We start from the raw sequence: 18,064 nt of genomic DNA, 5'->3' as shown, positions 1-18,064 counted from the left end.
TTTAACAAATAACTAGCATAGGTTCTGGGTACCGTTAATAAAAGAACCTACTCATATGTCTGGTGGACTTGTCCCTGTGTAAGAAACTATGGACAATAATTTCATGAATTATGGTCACACATTACAGAATACCTCTGGAGTAAACTCCAAAACTGGTGAACAAATGATGTAGCAACCACATTTAACAAAAGGGGGGGCACGAGTATTTCAACAATTAAGGGTGAAGATAAAGGACATAGCCTTAATGGGGAGAAACACTGTTTTGGGGTTAATGACCAAGAAGTTTCAAAATAAGTCATGAATGCTTATTTATTTTTGGAGAGGTGTTTAACATTTTTAATGTCACTGTAGCAATGGCATAAAATGCTACAGTGACTGTGATAAGATAGTTTAACAAATTGCAACACAATATAAGATACAGTGTATGAATTTATTAGAAATAGTCTATGACCCTTTATTCTTTTATGTGCTTTTCACTTCAGTTTTTCCTCTTACGGATGAATTAAAATATTCATTTTAAAATACAGTTGTACAGTGGTGCCTCGCAAGACGAAAAGAATCCGTTCCGCGAGTCTCTTTGTCTAGCGGTTTTTTCGTCTTGCGAAGCAACCCTATTAGCGGATTAGCGCTATTAGCGGTTTAGCAGCTATTAGCGGCTATTAAAGGCTTAAGGGATTAGCGGATTAGCTGCTAAAAGGCTATTAGCAGCTTAGTGCCTTAGAAAAAGGGGGTGGGGAGCGAAAAAAAATCGCAAGAATCGCAAGACATTTTCGTCTTGCGAAGCAAGCCCATAGGAAATTCGTTTTGTGAAGCATCTCCAAAACGGAAAACCCTTTCGTCTAGCGGGTTTTCCGTCTTGCGAGGCATTCGTCTTGCAGGGCACCACTGTACCTTGGAAGTCGAACGGAATCCTTTTGACTTCCAAAATGTTCGGAAACCAAAGCACGGCTTCTGATTGGCTGCAGCAAGCTCCTGCTGCCAATCAGAAGCTGCAGAAATCCCGTCGGACGTTCAGCTTCCAAAAAAGGTTTTGATGGACAGCTTCAAGGCTCCTCCTCTACCTTTTTCTGGAATCTTACCGTTCAGCCTGACTTGGGCTGGAAAGCCCTCATGTGGAGGATACCTTCAAAATAGAGGGCTGCCCTATGTAAAGTGGGGCACAGAGACACCTTGGGACAGCAGGAACTGATTGTAGCTCAGTCAGTAGAGCATGAGACTCTGAATCTCAGGGTTGTGGGCAAAATATTCCTGCATTGCAGGGGCTGGACTAGATGACCCTTGTGGTCCCTTTCAACTCCTGAAATATACCTCGAGTCACGTAGTGATTTCATGCTCTTTATTGCAGCTCGTAAAACAGTGAGAGTGAATCCCCCCCCCCCCCAGACCTCAGGTTTTATATACATTATTTACACAATGTGTTCCGTCTGATTGGCTGATTCTGCTTCCCTCCTGGAGCCTGATTGGGCTGCTACTGCAGCATTCTAGGATCCTACCAGCCTAATAGGCTGATTAACTACCTCCTAGGGTCTGATTGGTCTGCTCCTGCAGGCCAACCAGGTTGTTGCATTCTAGGATCCTACCAGCCTATTGTTCTAGGATCCAAGCTCAGTACAGTGGTACCTCAGGCTAAGAACTTAATTCATTCCGGAAGTCCATTCTTAACCTGAAACTGTTCTTAACCTGAGGTCCCACTTTAGCTAATGGGGCCTCCCGCTGCTGCCGCCGCGCGATTTCTGTTCTCATCCTGAAGCAAAGTTCTTAACCAGGGGTACTATTTCTGGGTTAGCAGAGTCTGTAACCTGAAGCATCTATATCCCAAGGTATCACTGCACACAACAACTCCCCAATTCTATGATTCTATGTTCCCCTTTTCCCTCAACTGATCATTTTTCTCTCTCCTTGGTGGATGTCTCACCAACCCTGCTATTCCCCCTCCCATCTCATGGGGAAAAGTAACTGCCAAGCAAAGAGATAAGCAGCCCAGATTCTGGTTTTGTGGCTGGGAGAGCTCTGCTCCTTGACTTTATCTTTTTCTTGTCTCCAGAGAGACCTCTGTTTGTTTCTTATTGTGTATTGCTTTGTAATGATTTGTCTCTGGGCCGTAATAAAGATGGATGATGATGTTTCTCACACTTCCCCTTCCTTCTTTCCTTCCTTCCTTCTTTCCTCCCCTCCCGCTAGCCTTTCAACGCCACCCGGGTGAATGCAGCCGACATTGAGGACAGGGTGCAGATGCTCGAGAAGAGAAGCCAAGAGGAAGAAGCTGCCAAAGGAGGTTTCTGGGAGGAGTTCGATGTGAGTGGCGAACTGTGGGGCTTCTTCTTCCTCGCGATGCGTTACGGAGTCTGGAACTCCCTACTCCTGTCCTGGTTCTTGGCTTATCCCCACCTCAACTGGGGGTGGCGTACTGACGCATCCACAAGACCTTATTGTTTCGACCGCTAGCATTTTTAGAATGCATTCATTTATAAAGTCATTTGCATCCTGATATATCCTAAGAAAAGTTAGAGCAGTTTACAATAATATATCTATATAATAAAAACATAGAAAAGAATTAAAATTGGAGGGCAGCAACTAACTGTGATGGAGAGATGTATTCTCAGCTGCCTGCAAAAGTGGAATAGAAAAATTTTTGGCAGGAGTTTAAAGGATAAAGTAGAAGACACTCAGTGAAACTCTTAATGGCAGAGCATTGCATAGGTAAAGCTAAAGGGACCCCTGACCGTTAGGTCCAGTCGTGATCGACTCTGGGGTTGTGGTGCTCATCTTGCTTTATTGGCCGAGGGAGCCGGCGTACAGCTTCTGGGTCATGTGGCCAGCATGACTAAGCCGCATCTAGCGAACCAGAGCAGCGCATGGAAACGCCGTTTACCTTCCCGCCAGAGTGGTTCCTATTTATCTACTTGCACATGACGTGCTTTCGAACTGCTAGGTTGGCAGGAGGAGGGACTGAGCAATGGGAGCTCACCTCATCGTGGGGATTCAAACCGCCGACCTTCTGATTAGCAAGCCCTAGGCTCTGTGTTTAACCCACAGCGCCACCTGCGTCCCTCCAGAGCATTGCATAGGACTAGGCCAATGACATTAAAGTCTATTTTGTGTTGATTAGTGCTGGGCAATATATGGTTTTTGTGATGTATCACCAGCTAAACATTACAATATACTGATTTATCACAATGTCTGAAAGAAGGATAGAGCTATGTAGAGGCACTGGCTGGCTTCACAGTTTCCCCCACATTGTGATTTTTGCATAGCGCGTGCACACACACACACACACACACACACACAATGAGTTGCAATACATTGTCAGGTCAAAAATTATATTAAAAAAACCAATTTCATGATATAGACTTGAAATCAGTTTTGGACGATATATCGCCCAGCCCTAGCACACATCATGATTCGTGATATATTGCCAGGTCAAAAACTATGTAACCAATATCACAGTATGGACTTCAAACTGGTTTGGGATGATATATTGATATACAGTGGTACCTCATTTTGAGTCCGCCTCGGAATGGGTTACTTCCAGGTTTGCCGCTCGCGCATGTGCAGAAGCGCTAAATCGCACTTTGCGCATGCGCAGAAGCACAAACCGCTCCATGCACGTGCGCAGAGCAGCGCTTTGTTGTGCATCCTTTTCGTCTAGCATCTGGGGCTCCGGAACAGATCCCGGACTCAAAACGAGGTACCACTGTATGGTCCAGCCCTAGTGTTGATGTCAAGTGAGCCTTGCCAACTTGGGAGACAACCAACGACAGTGCTGGAGACTATCTCTGTGTCACCGATGTGTATGGCACATCACAAGCAAAAACACCTGCCCAAGACGCTTCTTATTTAAATTTTGATGCAAGAGAGGGAGGTGGGGGTGGGGGTAAACATGGATGCTTCCTCATGCTGGAGAGACGCTTCCGGTTGGTCACTTCTTGTTCCTGAGGGAGGTTGCCTGTGCCTCCTGCCTCCACAGGCAAGCACTAACAGCACCTCTCAGCAACCCCACAGACAAGCTGTACCCATGAATCCCAGTTTCTAAGCCATGCTTGCCCTTATTAAACACTCCTCCATGCCTCTTCCCCTTTCAGAGCTTGCAGAAACAAGAGACGAAGAACTTGTATGAACGGCATGAGGGCCAAAGACCAGAAAACAAGGGCAAGAATCGCTATAAGAACATTTTGCCATGTGAGTCTGGAGTTCCACCTATCATCTTGACCCAGAAGCTGGGCCTACACAGGCCACAGACTCAGGTGGCAAAGGAGTCTGAGGCAGTGCTTTTTTTCAGCCAGAACTCAGTTCCGGCACTTCTCAGGTGGGCTCCATTGCCATTCTAGGAGAATGAGGGAGGTGTTCATGGTGAGTTCTGGCACCTCTTTTTCTAGAAAAATAGCACTGGTCACAGGTAGTGTCAGATTTACGTATAAGCTAAACAAGCTATAGCTTCGGGCCCCACTCTCTTGGGGGGCTCCAAAATATTTAAAGGGGAAAAAACTGGATGTACATTTCCAAAATATAAGATAAAAAACAAATAAAATAAAACCTACATACAGCAACAGTGTTTTGTGTTGTGTAGGTCCATAAATTACCTAATAATAATAATATTTCTTTATACTCCGCCCTTCCCGGTTCAGAAAACCGGGCTCAGGGCGGCTAACAACAAATTTAAAACACTTAATTGTAAAAGCAGCATAAAATACAGTATAAAAACATGAATAACAAGAAAATTCAAAGTTCAGAAATCAATTTGGGGGAAATCCATCTAATAAGCATTAGATAGTCACCAGGGCTAGCTGGCTGAATTAGTCCTCCTTGGGCCAGCGAGGAGGCCAGGGGAGAATTAGCTGTGGGGTCTCAGAGTGGGTAATCTTCATAAAAGGGGAGGGGGAGGGAAGAGCATATATTCAACACAAGAAACAGCGACAATTTGTTGTTGACAAAGGGCAGCTGGACATATAAAGGGCCCCATTACCTTCAGTAACTTAGGGCCTCGTCAAACCTAAATCACAGGCTGCTCCCTCTGTTTGTGCCTTGAGCCCTGCAGAGAGTGGATTGCAAAATCCCCTCTTGCATAGGGCATTCCTCAAGGGACATACTAACTGCGCTGCCTCCTCTTTTAGTTGACCACTCTCGAGTCATCCTCCAAGACAGAGATCCTGGGTCAGATTATATAAATGCCAACTACATCAAGGTGAGGAGCTGAGTCATGTTTTCCAGAAAGAAGGGTGGTGGTGGATTTTTGCTCCAGGCCCTTTATATTTTACCTGTTTGCTCACTTGCAGAACAAGCTATTCAGCCCCGAGGAATGCAGCAAAACTTACATTGCCAGCCAAGGTTGCCTGGATGCCACCACCAACGATTTCTGGCAGATGGTGTGGCAAGAAAACTCACGGATCATTGTGATGACCACTCGAGAAGTGGAGAAAGGAAGGGTAAGGAGGGGAAAGGGGGGGGGGGGACATTCCTCTCCATCCATTCCTCCACCTTCTCAGCATACATTACATCTGTCTTGCTTGGTCTTCATCTCCTCCAGAATTGTGAGAAACTCCCTTGGAAGACTTCTAGGGCTGAAGGTGCTGCCAAACATTCCACACAAATGATGCACAACAGCCAATTTCTTTGCTGCAAAGCTCAGTTCCTACTTCACCTTTTCATGTTAACCCTTCCCTTCCTGCCACTTTGCTGACCTGTGGGGTTTCTCGCCCTGATCTGACCACAGTGATCCATGCAACGGTCACTTCCAGGCTTGATTATCGTAACTCGCTCTACGCGGGGCTGCCCTTGAAGCTGACCCAGAAACTCCAGCGGGTGCAGAATGCCACGGCGAGGTTCCTTACAGGGTCCTACATTCATCCAGTGCTTTACCAACTGCACTGGCTCCCAATGGAGTACAGGGTCAGGTTTAAGGTGCTGGTTTTGACCTTTAAAGCCCTAGGACCCTCGTACCTATGGGACCGCCTCTTCTGGTATGCCCCGCAGAGGACCTTAAGGTCCACAAATGACAACATTTTGGAGGTCCCAAGTTGCAAGGTGGTTAGATTGATCCCAACGAGGGCCAGGGCCTTTTTAGTACTGGCCCCAACTTGGTGGAACGCTCTGTCACAAGAGACTGCAAGTCCCTGCGAGACTTGACATCTTTCTGCAGGGCCTGCAAGACAGAGCTGTTCTGCCTGGCCTTTGGCTTGGACTCAGTCTGAACCTTATGTTTCCCTCCCCTTATGGTTTGATCTATGGGCTACTTTTAAAATGAGGCTGCATTTTAAAATGCATTTTAACCTGCAATTTAAATTGATTTTTTCCTTCCTGTTATGTTTTTACTGTAATTTTACTGGAGTTAGCCGCCCTGAGCCATATTATTCACATGCACAAGGTGGGAAAGTGGATGTTGGGGGGGGACAGGGGGCTTTTCAGTGGGGGGGAAAATCAGGACTGTGGAAAGATTATTGACTTTGGGGGGGGGGGTTAAATAAATAAATAAACACCCAGACTTTGGATGCCTGAAAGTTCACTGTTTCTGGCAACCCTGAGGTCACTGGTTTTTAGGATGTTTTTAGAATGCTCCTTTGGGGTAAAGGGCAGTGTCAGGGGTATTAATTAATTAATTACATAAAATCCCCATCAGCCCCAGCCAGGATAGCCAATAGCCTGAGGTGACAGAAGTTATAGTCAGCAATATTTGGATGGGACCACATTGACTATCCCTGATTTAAGGACTTCCTTCCTGTCTCCCTGTTGCTCCTCCAAATCACTCTGGTGAAGGAGTAGTCAAATCGTTTTTTTATTACCCATGTGCCGTTTGCATGTAAGGTGTTATTGAACTCTCGCCATCCTCAGGTGGTTATTGTGGTAGATTTCCTTCCAAGTTTTGCTTTAGATGAAGAGGACAGGCTGTGATCTTCTCCCCACTTTCTTTCTTTCTTGGGCGGAGGCATTTAATCTTTATTGATTTTTTTAGTATACATCACAATTATCATTTCCCATCAGAGATGTACAAAAGGAGAAGAAAAAATGCTTAAATGCTGAAAATGAAATAAAATTATATAGTAAAGTATTAAGACTTCCCTCCACCCAAACGTGGGTTCTTTACAATTCTATATTAACTTCTATATTAATAAGTAATATTAATTACTTATCCAATGTATCCATAAGTTATGTCACCTTGCAGGAGTCATTCAAGGCCTGCCAAAGATTCCAGTTGTTCCCACTGTCACCCATCAAAACCTGCTTTCTGTTTCCTAACAGAACAAATGTGTCCCTTACTGGCCAGAGGTGGGCAGCAGCAAAGAGTATGGGCCGTACATTGTGGAAAACATCGGAGAACATGATGCCTTAGAATATAAACTCCGACAGCTCTGCCTTTCATCAGTCCACAATGTGAGTACACCAAGCCTGGAGAACATTCAATGACTACTATCATTGCTACCAGGGCTGTCTTTAGCATATGTGCGGCCGGGGTACAAAGATCTGTCCAGCGCCCCAAATTTAGTTTAGGTGCCCCCAAATTAACTTCCATTGAGCTTTTTTGGGGAGGGGGGAAGCCAAAGTTGTTGACCTTTTTGCAGTGGCGTAGCGTGGGTTGTCAGCACCCGGGGCAAGGCAAGTAATTTGCATCCCCCCGCTGCACTGTCCCTCCCCCAGATAGTCCCTCGCTCTCTCTCCGCACCGCACCGCACGCCTGGCACCCTCCCCTCCACAGTGGGCGGCGACCCGGCGGCTCGGATCGGATTCGCACAGCCAGCACTGCAGTGAGAGAGAGTGAGTGAGCCAGGTAGGGGCAGAGAGCTGCGAGTGCGAGCGCGCCACCCCCAGATGTTGCGCCCGTGCGGCCGGGCCCCCCTGCACCCCCCACGCTACGCCACTGCCTTTTTTGGGGGGGAGTATCAGAGCGATGGAGGAGGGGGGCGGAGAAGACTTTTGCTCCATTGCTTTTCACTGCTGCCGATTGAGAGGGACTGGTATACAGTAGGTATGCCATTTGCCCCCCCCCCCCGAATTTGGCACCTGGGTGCCGCGCACCCCTTGCATACCTGGGTAAAGATGGCCCTGATCGCTACAAATATTGCTGAAAATAAGGACCTGCAGGAAAAAATATCCCAGCATTTTGCCCAACACCTGGATGTTTGCTATTCCATCTCCATCTCTGGCACACAATCTACTCATACTTTTAATATTTTAAAAGTATATAAAATTCGTAAAGTATATTAACATTTGCAAAGTTATTTTTTCTTTGTGGAAAATTAATAAATAAGTTTTTTTTTAAAAAAACAACAACACGAAAACACTAGGGTGCTGCAGTTTGGCTGTGATTCCAGCTGTATCCTCTGTAATAACAGAGCACATGAATCATATATATTCTATGAAAACAATTGCTAGTCCCCCGAAATGTCTGCGGCTGGTTCTGGGTTTCCTCTTTCTTCCTCCCCACCCCACCCCTCAAGGCCTCTGTGGGCAGCTTCATTTGCTTTTCTCTGAGTGACTCCAGAGGTTCAGATTTCTATTTTACCATTTTTGTCTGAAGACCTTCGTGAATCTGGGACCTCAAGGCCTGTGCAACACTGACGCTGTGACTAATCAGCTCCGGGACAATTACTGTGGTACCTCGGGTTAAGTACTTAATTCGTTCTGGAGGTCTGTTCTTAACCTGAAACCGTTCTTAACCTGAAGCACCACTGGGGCTTCCTGCTGCCGCCGTGCCGCCAGAGCATGATTTCTGTTCTCATCCTGAAGCAAAGTTCTTAACCTGAAGCACTATTTCTGGGTTAGTGGAGTCTGTAACCTGAAGCGTATGTAACCTGAAGCGTATGTAACCTGAGGTACCACTGTACATCAGACAGACAAAATGCATCTTAACACGTGAAGCTCCTCTGATAGCCAATATGTGGAGACAGCGGGAATCTGCTTGGGCCCACCAAGCTCTTCAGGTGGACTTCAGTTGGGGGGTGGCATAAGAGATGGGTTGCATCCAGTCTAAAGTTCTCCTCTTGAAATAACAGCCTCCTATGGGACGTGGGTGGCGCTGTGGGTTAAAGCCTCAGCGCCTAGGGCTTGCCGATCGAAAGGTCGGCGGTTCGAATCCCCGCGGCGGGGTGCGCTCCCGTCTTTCGGTCCCAGCTCCTGCCCACCTAGCAGTTCGAAAGCACCCCCGGGGGCAAGTAGATAAATAGGGACCGCTTACTAGCGGGAAGGTAAACGGCGTTCCGTGTGTGGCTCTGGCTCGCCAGAGCAGCGATGTCACGCTGGCCACGTGACCCGGAAGTGTCTCCGGACAGCGCTGGCCCCCGGCCTCATGAGTGAGATGGGCGCACAACCCTAGAGTCTGTCAAGACTGGCCCGTACGGGCAGGGGTACCTTTACCTTTACCTTTTATGGGGCTTGTGCAGGAGAACTTGCTTGCGGCCTGTCCCTTGGGGGTCAGATTTGTCTGCCTCCCCTCTCTGGAGACAGTCATCAAAGCCTCTGAGAGACAGACAGAGAGCTGGGCTGATCTCATTCCTCCAGGCATCAGGCCTGAGAGTTAGGAGAGCGTTGGGTTGCTTTCTCTGACTGTAAGCGTGATGAGAGAGAGCAAGCCGGTGGGTTGAGGGATAGACAAAGGAGTTGCAGGCATGGACCCACATGAGGGTGTGATGTTGTTGCCCCCTTCCAGAGTGAGGCTGTGCGAGACATCTGGCATTACCAGTACCTGATCTGGCCGGACCATGGAGTGCCCAGCGAGCCTGGAGGAGTTCTGGGCTTCCTTGACCAAGTCAATCAGAAGCAGGAGAGCATCCCTGGAGCTGGACCCATTATAGTTCATTGCAGGTGAGTGAGTTGGCACCATTGTTAATTCACTGCTAGATATGCAGCAAACAGAAATCTATTCTCTAACGATCAGTAAAATAAACTGGGAAAATATCACAGTGCCGGTATATAAACCAGCGATAAATTTTGGCATCCGCTCATAAGTCTTAATAGGTACATTCCACAAGAAGTGCTGATCACTGCTATTTTATTTTTTATTTGGACTAACTTTTTATTGGGCTTTATAATAGGAATAATAAATAATACAAATAAACAGACCAAGTCTTCTCATGCCGTTTGTATATCACAAAAACTGTGTAATAAATTCGCCGTAATATCTGCAACATTTGGTTCATTATTAGTGGTCAATGTATAAGTTCTTGGTTCATGAACTTGGTTTAAACAAAAACAAATATGAAACAGGATAGAAGAAAATTAACAGATAATGTTCAACATCGCGTCACCTAATCAGGAGCCCTTGTGGTTGTTGTGCTTAGATTAAGTATGAGTAATAGTCACTTTTCCTCTTGTGCTACCAATTAAACAAAATAAAGTGTTGGTATATTAATGAACATGGGAGAGGGGCTCAAACCATATATAATAATCTATGTTTAAATTTAGATCAACCAGATTGAGCTTAATTCTGATGTGGGAGGGATTTTTCATTTTCTGGAATACTGCCATATACTATGAAATTAAACCACACTTGGGGTAAAGCCCTCTTCTTTGATCTATCCACATGTCAACTGTAGTTTATTTGTTAATCTCTCAAGCAGGGATGTTTACGTAAAATAATTTTTCCAAAAGGACAAGGCAGATTCACGGAGGGCGGTGGATCTATCAGCAACCACTAGCCATAAGAGCCAAGTGAAACCTCCTTATATAGAGGCAATAGATACCTAAGTATACTGGATGCTGGGATGCGGGTGGCGCTGTGGGTTAAACCACAGAGCCTAGGACTTGCCAATCAGAAGGTCGGCGGTTCAAATCCCTGTGATGGGGTGAGCTCTCGTTGCTCGGTCCCTGCTCCTGCCCACCTAGCAGTTCGAAAGCACGTCAAAGTGCAAGTAGATAAATAGGTACCGCTCCGGCGGGAAGCTAAACGGCGTTTCTATGCGCTGCTCTGGTTCACCAGAAGCGGCTTATGCTGGCCACATGACCCGGAAGCTGTACGCCGGCTCCCTCGGCCAATAAAGTGAGATGAGCGCCGCAACCCCAGAGTCGGCCACGACTGGACCTAATGGTCAGGGGTCCCTTTACCTTTACCTTATACTGGATGTTGGGGGCACAAAGGCAACCTGGGAGGGGAAATGCAGATGTCCAAAGACTGCTGCTCTGACCAGTCTTGGACTAACTGCAGCTTGGTCGGTTCTAGCAAGGGAAGCCTTGTCTCTTTTCTGCATGTCTCCCTAATCTCCATCTCTCCCTACAGTGCTGGGATTGGTCGCACCGGGACCATCATAGTCATCGATATGATTGTGGATTTGATCTCCATCAAAGGTTAGGTCACTTCTTGTTTTGTTTTGGTTTTTTTTTAAGTAATATTTATTGCTTTTCCAACAATTACAAAGAAGAAGTAAAAGAAAAAAGAAAAAGAAGAAGAGAAAAAAAGAACAATACAATACAATACAATGACAATTTAAAATACATCACACACATCCAATAATTTCAATATTTTATCTTCCATTCACTTATTTCCACGACCTCCTCACGCCTCCCTTTTTGTATTCCACTTCCATTAATTATTTCAGCAATTCCTTTCCATCTTCCTCTGTTTTCTATCCTGTAATCATCTTAATACATTCTAACCTTAATTTTCCCTTTAATACTCTATTAATCTATTTACACTTAATTCCTTGTAACATTTCTACTAAAGCCATGTTACTTCATTCCAACATTTTTCTAACATTCATAATTTTACAATATTTCTATAAATAGTCTTTAAACTTTTTCCAATCTTCTTCCACCGACTCCTCTCCCTGGTCTCGGATTCTGCCAGTCCTTTCCGTCCATTCCATATAGTCCATCAACCTTCTTCATATTTAAAGATGAACTTTACTTCTTGCTTTGAATCCTGGTGGCCATTCTATTCCTTGGTCCCTCTTTTACGCTGGCCAGGGTTAAGCCCCTTGCCTTCCTGGTCCCGTAGATGGGGAAACGAGAACAGCCAAAGCGTGTCCCGTAAATGACACAGGACTTCCCCTCCCCTGTTTGCCCTCTTGAGACCCAAGGGTGAATTAAAACCCAGTACAAATTACATTATAACCATGAACTAAAACCAATAATCAATAGCAAAGGAACATTGTAGCAGCACAGCAGGAGCGGGGGGGGGGGGGGGAGCCTGGGTAAAGATGTGCATCTTCTTCTTGTTATTTCGCATTCTTTATTGAAAAGTAAAAAAAATACAAAATTACAAGTGCACAGAGTAAAATAAGACTCAAAGAAGAAGAAACAAGAAACAGTACCCATGTAGAAAACAGAACAGAACAACAACAAAAAAGATATTGTATACAATACAAAAAAGCGGGGGGGAATTGTTATTGTAGTTAACCAAATATTGTTAAATTTGTCCATGGCAAGTCTACGTTTGTACACAACTTGTTCGTGTGTAGCGAGTTTGTACATATCTTCAGTCGTTAAAGGGATCCTCATCTTTATTTTTCCGGTTCATCAATACCTGTCTTTTTGCCGTACAAAGGCTGCGGGGAGTCCGTTTATATTGTCCCTTTCTTGGATTCCATGTGTTGGATATATAACTCAAAAGGACATTCTCCTCTGCAAATTTAAGATTGTTCCGTACAGTCATGTCGACCGTTTCTATGACCTTCTGCCAGAAATTTTTTCAATGTAGGACATTGTACAAACATTTGTACATCAGGGAAGCATCCAGCAGCTAGATGTCTTCGATAGGTGTATCTCAACCATTCATGGATGAGCATTGAGCTCAGTGGGGAGAGTTCAGCACATGTCTAAAGCTGCTGCCAGCTCTGGGAGGAAGCACGAATGAATTCAGCAGGACCTACTTCCGAGTAAGCATGCATAGGATTGGGCTGCACATCCCTCCTAATGAAATCAGTGGGACATAAACGTACTTTGCTGGATCATGGCCTGCATTATTCCTATGCTTGCTACAGAATATTTTATTATGGAATGTGATGTTGTTTTATATTTCATAACTTATATGTTGCTCTTAGTGCCGTGTGCAAGGAAAAATAAAGCCAGCAATCCCATGCCTGCTTACTTGGGAGCAAGCCCTGTTTTATTCAGTGCCACTTGCTTACGATTGGCCTGTAAGTCTTGAATGACTTCTTCCCCCATTTATTTATTACACTATAGAATCAAAGTTGGAAGGGGTCCTGAGGATCATCTAGTCCAGCCCCAAGCGGGGATTGAACCTGCAACCTTGGTGCTAGCAGCACCACGCTCTAACCAACTGAGCTATCCACATTCCGCCTCCCTCCCCCCCTTTTTCTTCCTTCTAGGGTTTGACTGTGATATCGACATCCCAAAGGCCATTCAGATGGTTCGCTCCCAGCGCTCAGGCATGGTGCAGACTGAAGCACAGTACAAATTTATCTACATGGCTATCTGCCAGTTCATAGAGACCACTAAGAAGAAGCTGGATGTTATGCAGGTATGGGACTGGCATGCAGTGGTCACTATCATTAGCATCTTCTCCTTTACGGAAGATGCCCCACGTCCTCAAGGAGATCATAGCTGGGACACGGGTGGAGCTGTGGTCTAAACCACTGAGCTTCTTGGGCTTGCCGATCAGAAGGTCGGCAGTTTGAATCCCCACAATGGAGTGAGCTCCCGTTGCTCTGTCCCAGCTTCTGCCAACCTAGCAGTTTGAAAGCACACCAGTGCAAGTAGATAAATAGGTACCGCTCTGGCAGGAAGGTAAACAGTGTTTCCGTGCGCTCTGGTTTCCGTCACGGTGTTCCGTTGTGCCAGAAGCGGTGTAGTCATGCTGGCCACATAACCCGGAAAGCTGTCTGTTGACAAACGCCGGCTCCCTCAGCCTGAAAGCAAGATGAGCACCGCAACTCCATAGTCACCTTTGACTGGACCTAACCGTCCAGGAGTCCTTTACCTTTACCTTTTACCTAGCTGGGTGACACACTTCTTCCGGCAATATTGCTGGGGACAGACATTTAGATTCTAGCACCTTGTATAATTAGGCATTGCAAAGTGTACACCAGGTATCTGTGTGCATGTGTGTGTGTGTGTGCATGCACAATCTCTGTGTGACCCCAAAGCAGCCAGCTATACACTTGCTAGGAATGGCATGGCCATTTTGGTCTGCATTTGACTCAGTCGTATGCCCTCCAATGCCCTGGCCCAGAGTTACAGCAAGAAGAGAAGGATTTCCCCCAGAGATAGCAGGTCAGGCAGTGGGGGGGGGGGAGAAAGGGGGAATGGCTTGCTACTACTGCCCCCCCCCCTGGTTGCACCTGCAGCTTTGCCTCTTACCTTCTCCTTCCTGACTAAATGGGGCCCCTCACTGTGCGAGGAAATTCTGCATTGCCCAAAGGACCACAGCGCCACTGTGCTCCATGCCATAAATCCCCTTATATAGAGATTTATACATATTTTTTTCTCTCTCTGTTGCAGACTACGAAAGGAAAACCAAGCGAATCTGAATATGGGAATATAAGCTACCCACCCGCACAGAAGATAAAGGCTTCGCGAAAATCCTCTAAGTAAGAACGCAACCATGGCAGCCGTTAGAGCATCTCTCCCGGTTGTCACTATCCCACGGTGTAGATAAATAGAACATTGGCAAAGGCAACCTGTAATGTTTTTGGAGTGATGGTGCTTTAGGAATGACATTCCTGTCCTCTCTCCAAACACACTTAACATGGTTCTCCCTTTGGGCGGCTCAAAAACGTGCGCAAAATCCAGGTCGGAAGTCTGCCCCCTCCCCCCAGCACCGCTCAGTTTAAGAGGGACTCAAGGGTATGGCAGGTATCCTGTCGGCTGGCACGTGTGTGACACACAATCAGCACCCTCCGGATCCACTGAACACTTTAGCAACCATTTTCAAAACATTTCTCTGTTTATGTTATTCATTTAGCTACTGAAATGGTAGCCTCCTGTTTATCTGAGCTGCATAAAAAAATATGAGAGAGACCACTTTAGGAGCGCCAAATTGGCCCAGCGAATGTGGGTGCCCGGGGCTTTGGGTGCCATGCAGTGTGCATGGCCCTGGCACCAAAATTTGTGGGTTGCACAACCCCTTCATGGGGAATTTTTGTGGAGTTGGCACCTATGGCCCACTTGAAGCTTGAGTGCTTGGGGGCAAGAGGAAGGACTAGCCCATTTTCACAGCATGTAAAGCAAATTGCCGATTCAGGTGCTGACTCAGCAGTATGTGTGCCAGCACCAAGCTGTAAAGCTGAGTTCACGCAACAACCTGCTGTGATAGCAGTATTATTATTATTATTATTATTATTATTATTATTATTATTATTATTATTATTATTACAACTACAATTTATATACCACCCTTTATCAAAAGGTCCCAGGGCAGCGTACATGTTATGGAGCATAATAATAATAAAAAAAATGCAAAGCACAATCATAGACAGCATTATGATAAAATTATCATAATAACAGTCCCTGACCCACCATGTCATCTTTCAGATGGGTCCAAGGGGACATGGCATGATGTGATGGACAATTTCAATGATCAGTTTCTGCTGTTTTCAGTAGGGTTTTACGGAAATACATATTGCCGCATATTTCCCTGATACAGTCATACCTCGGGTTACAGACGCTTCAGGTTGTGGTTTTTTGGGTTACGGACCTCCAAAACCCGGAAGTACCGGAATGGGTTACTTCCGGGTTTCAGGGGTCACAGAAGCGCTAAATCACGCTTTGCGCATGCACAGACGCACCGCTGCGGGTTATGAACGCTGTGGGTTCCGAACGTGCTTCCCGCACGGATCACATTTGCAACCCGAGCATCCACTGTATTTTAAGAGATGGCAGCATATAAAACAACACAAGGCCATGGCTTGGCCTTACAGCTTAGCCACCCCCATCTTCCACTCAGTACTTCCTCCCTCCCTCCCTTTATTCTAAGTTCTGTTATCGTTAAAAGTGCTCATTCTGCTTTCTGTTTTCCCCTTTCTCCTTTCACAGGCAGAAGGATGAAGCAACCCTGTATGAGAATTTAGGCAAAAAAGAGGAAAAAGGGCAAAAGCAGTGGCCTTCAGGGAAGGAGAAGAAACCAAAGGGCTCGCTGAAGAAAAAATAACGCCATAGATAATCTTCCACCTGCCTGGCTCCACTCACAGCAGACACAAATTGTCTAACCCCCCGCTGAGAACTTCCTCCGAAAGGTTTACTGAGCTACGGAGGGTTAGCCCAAGAGATTTGGGTGCCTGAAGTGGGAAATCCAGATGTCACCTTTCCATTCACCTCCTACTAATGAACGCAATTCTTCCTGCTTCTCCTATGACCCAACATACTAATCCCGTACACCTCTTGGACTCCCCAGCGCACTTGCAAATTCATTCGGCTCTCCAGGCTTCCCCTTTTCTAAAAGGCAGTTTTTGAATGCTTGAAACATGCCCCAACCACCATTAAAGTCCAAACCATAACAATTATTGGGCGAGGGCTGTAGGTCAGCGGTAAGACACCTGCTTCGCATGCAGAAGGTCCCAAATTTAATCCCTGGCATTTCCCGATGGGGCTGGAAGAGACCCCTCTCTGAATTCCTGGAGACCAGCTTCCAGCATCCAGTGTTGACAATTCTGAGCTTAGATGCAGAGCCAGATTAAGACCTTTAGTGGCCCCAAGCACTTAAAATATTTTGGTGCCCCCCCCCACCCCACAAAAAAAAAAATAGTTTAGAACTGAAACAAAAGCTACAGTAAGATGGAAAATAATGCTTGTTTTGGTACACTTCCACTTTATTTATATTTGGTGGGGGGGGGATCTCCTACCTTTTCTAATTGCAAAGCCTTTGGTCAGATCCTCAAAACCAATATTACACAACAGATCTGTTCTATACTTCGTAGAGATGAGGTATCCAGCCTGCCTTGTTGCATAGCTGTTCAGTTGCGATTTTTAGCTGCAAAAAAAATGAATGCTCCGCTGAGCAATTTGTGTGCATTGAAGTTAAAAACTTGTCAATGGAAAATTTCCCTAAGCATGGGCTTATTTTGCTTAATGGTCAGTCAAGTCCTGGCTAGATGGGCCAATGGTCTTCTGATCCTGAGCTTTCTAGTATTTCCATGACCCTAAAATAAGATTCCAAGCACAGGTCCTTATGAGACTGCCTAATTTCTACAGGGGAGCCCTTCAAAACCACCGTCCTAGCTCACCACTCTGTTCTGTGATGTGTTGGCTGGTTTTGTCGTCGTTCTACGCAGCAGTCATAAGGATTAATGCAAAAGTGCCATGGATTAATGTGCTTGGAGCTCTGCCTAGCACAGAATCTGTGCTTTTTGCTGTGCCATCTACCACTGCAAGTTTTGATTTGGTGATGGGTTTCTTTGCGGGACAGAGCAGTGGGTGGGACTCCATATAAAAACATGCAAATTCACAAGGATCGGTTTTAATTCAGCCGGATCTCACTTTTATCTAGACCTCTTGGGAAAGCAAGTATCTGGGGGGACACTTTCTATGTCTGGGGGGAGAGAAGCAACAAAAATAGGTTGTTCCCATGGGCCCAGAAGACACAGCTGTGAGTCCCACTGAATGCACTTCGGAGTACTAGAACTCCTGCCATTTCCCCCTTAGTCTTGAGCTCTTGAGTCTTCTTTTTATCATGACCTCTAGCCTAGGCTATTCCATTACAGCAAGCCCCATCAGGCTGAGAAGCAGTATAAAGTGGCCTTGGGATCAACGTTGCTTCTGTAACTTCACTTTTTGGTTCCCTGTCTTTCTCTCCACTGCTCAGATGCTTCAACTAATTGGTCAAAGCCATCCTTGCCTTGTGCAACCTCCAGCTCAAATGCCAACCTCTGCTTAGCCACCAAACCTTACCGCTGTGCTGTGTGTAAATAATGGATAATTTTATAATCCAGTGGATTGGTTTTCTTGACTTGTAAATAAACCAGATTTTTGTTTGATTTGCATGAAGACTTTTTTTTTTTTTTTAAATCGTTAAGTTCCGTACTGAACTTGCAGGAGAGTGCACAAAATTGCTGGGACTCTGGAAATGATCTACAGGGGCTGCTGGAAAACAGGGAGATTTCTTCAGTCAATCTGCTGTGGACAGCACATGCCAGAAGTCGTTTCCTGCTTCCAGCCTCAGAGAGCTCCAACTTTGTTCGTTATT

At 45.8% G+C, this 18,064-nt stretch overlaps 1 protein-coding gene across 5 annotated transcripts in view; it reads left to right on the top strand.

The window, feature by feature from the left end:
- Positions 1 to 17,855, top strand: part of PTPN6 (protein tyrosine phosphatase non-receptor type 6) — a gene marked incomplete at its 3' end in the record, with an annotated part of 39,407 nt that extends 21,552 nt beyond the window's left edge. For 4 of the 5 annotated variants that reach the window (XM_083420030.1, XM_083420028.1, XM_083420029.1 and 1 more), the window contains 10 exons: positions 2,182 to 2,295; positions 4,083 to 4,179; positions 5,112 to 5,182; positions 5,274 to 5,423; positions 7,234 to 7,365; positions 9,638 to 9,792; positions 11,204 to 11,271; positions 13,254 to 13,405; positions 14,386 to 14,474; positions 15,919 to 17,855. In XM_083420030.1, coding sequence (XP_083276156.1) covers positions 2,182 to 2,295; positions 4,083 to 4,179; positions 5,112 to 5,182; positions 5,274 to 5,423; positions 7,234 to 7,365; positions 9,638 to 9,792; positions 11,204 to 11,271; positions 13,254 to 13,405; positions 14,386 to 14,474; positions 15,919 to 16,033 — 1,143 coding nt within the window. Of the gene's footprint in view, positions 1 to 2,181; positions 2,296 to 4,082; positions 4,180 to 5,111; positions 5,183 to 5,273; positions 5,424 to 7,233; positions 7,366 to 9,637; positions 9,793 to 11,203; positions 11,272 to 13,253; positions 13,406 to 14,385; positions 14,479 to 15,918 lie in introns of those variants that run through there. The other variant, XM_083420032.1, reaches the window with a different exon arrangement.
- Between the last annotated feature and the right edge of the window lie 209 nt (positions 17,856 to 18,064).

This window comes from Podarcis tiliguerta (assembly GCF_965153285.1).
Source record: "Podarcis tiliguerta genome assembly, chromosome: 17".
In the NCBI taxonomy this organism is placed as follows: Eukaryota; Metazoa; Chordata; class Lepidosauria; order Squamata; family Lacertidae; genus Podarcis; species Podarcis tiliguerta.
This window is presented reverse-complemented; position numbering and strand designations above follow the sequence as displayed.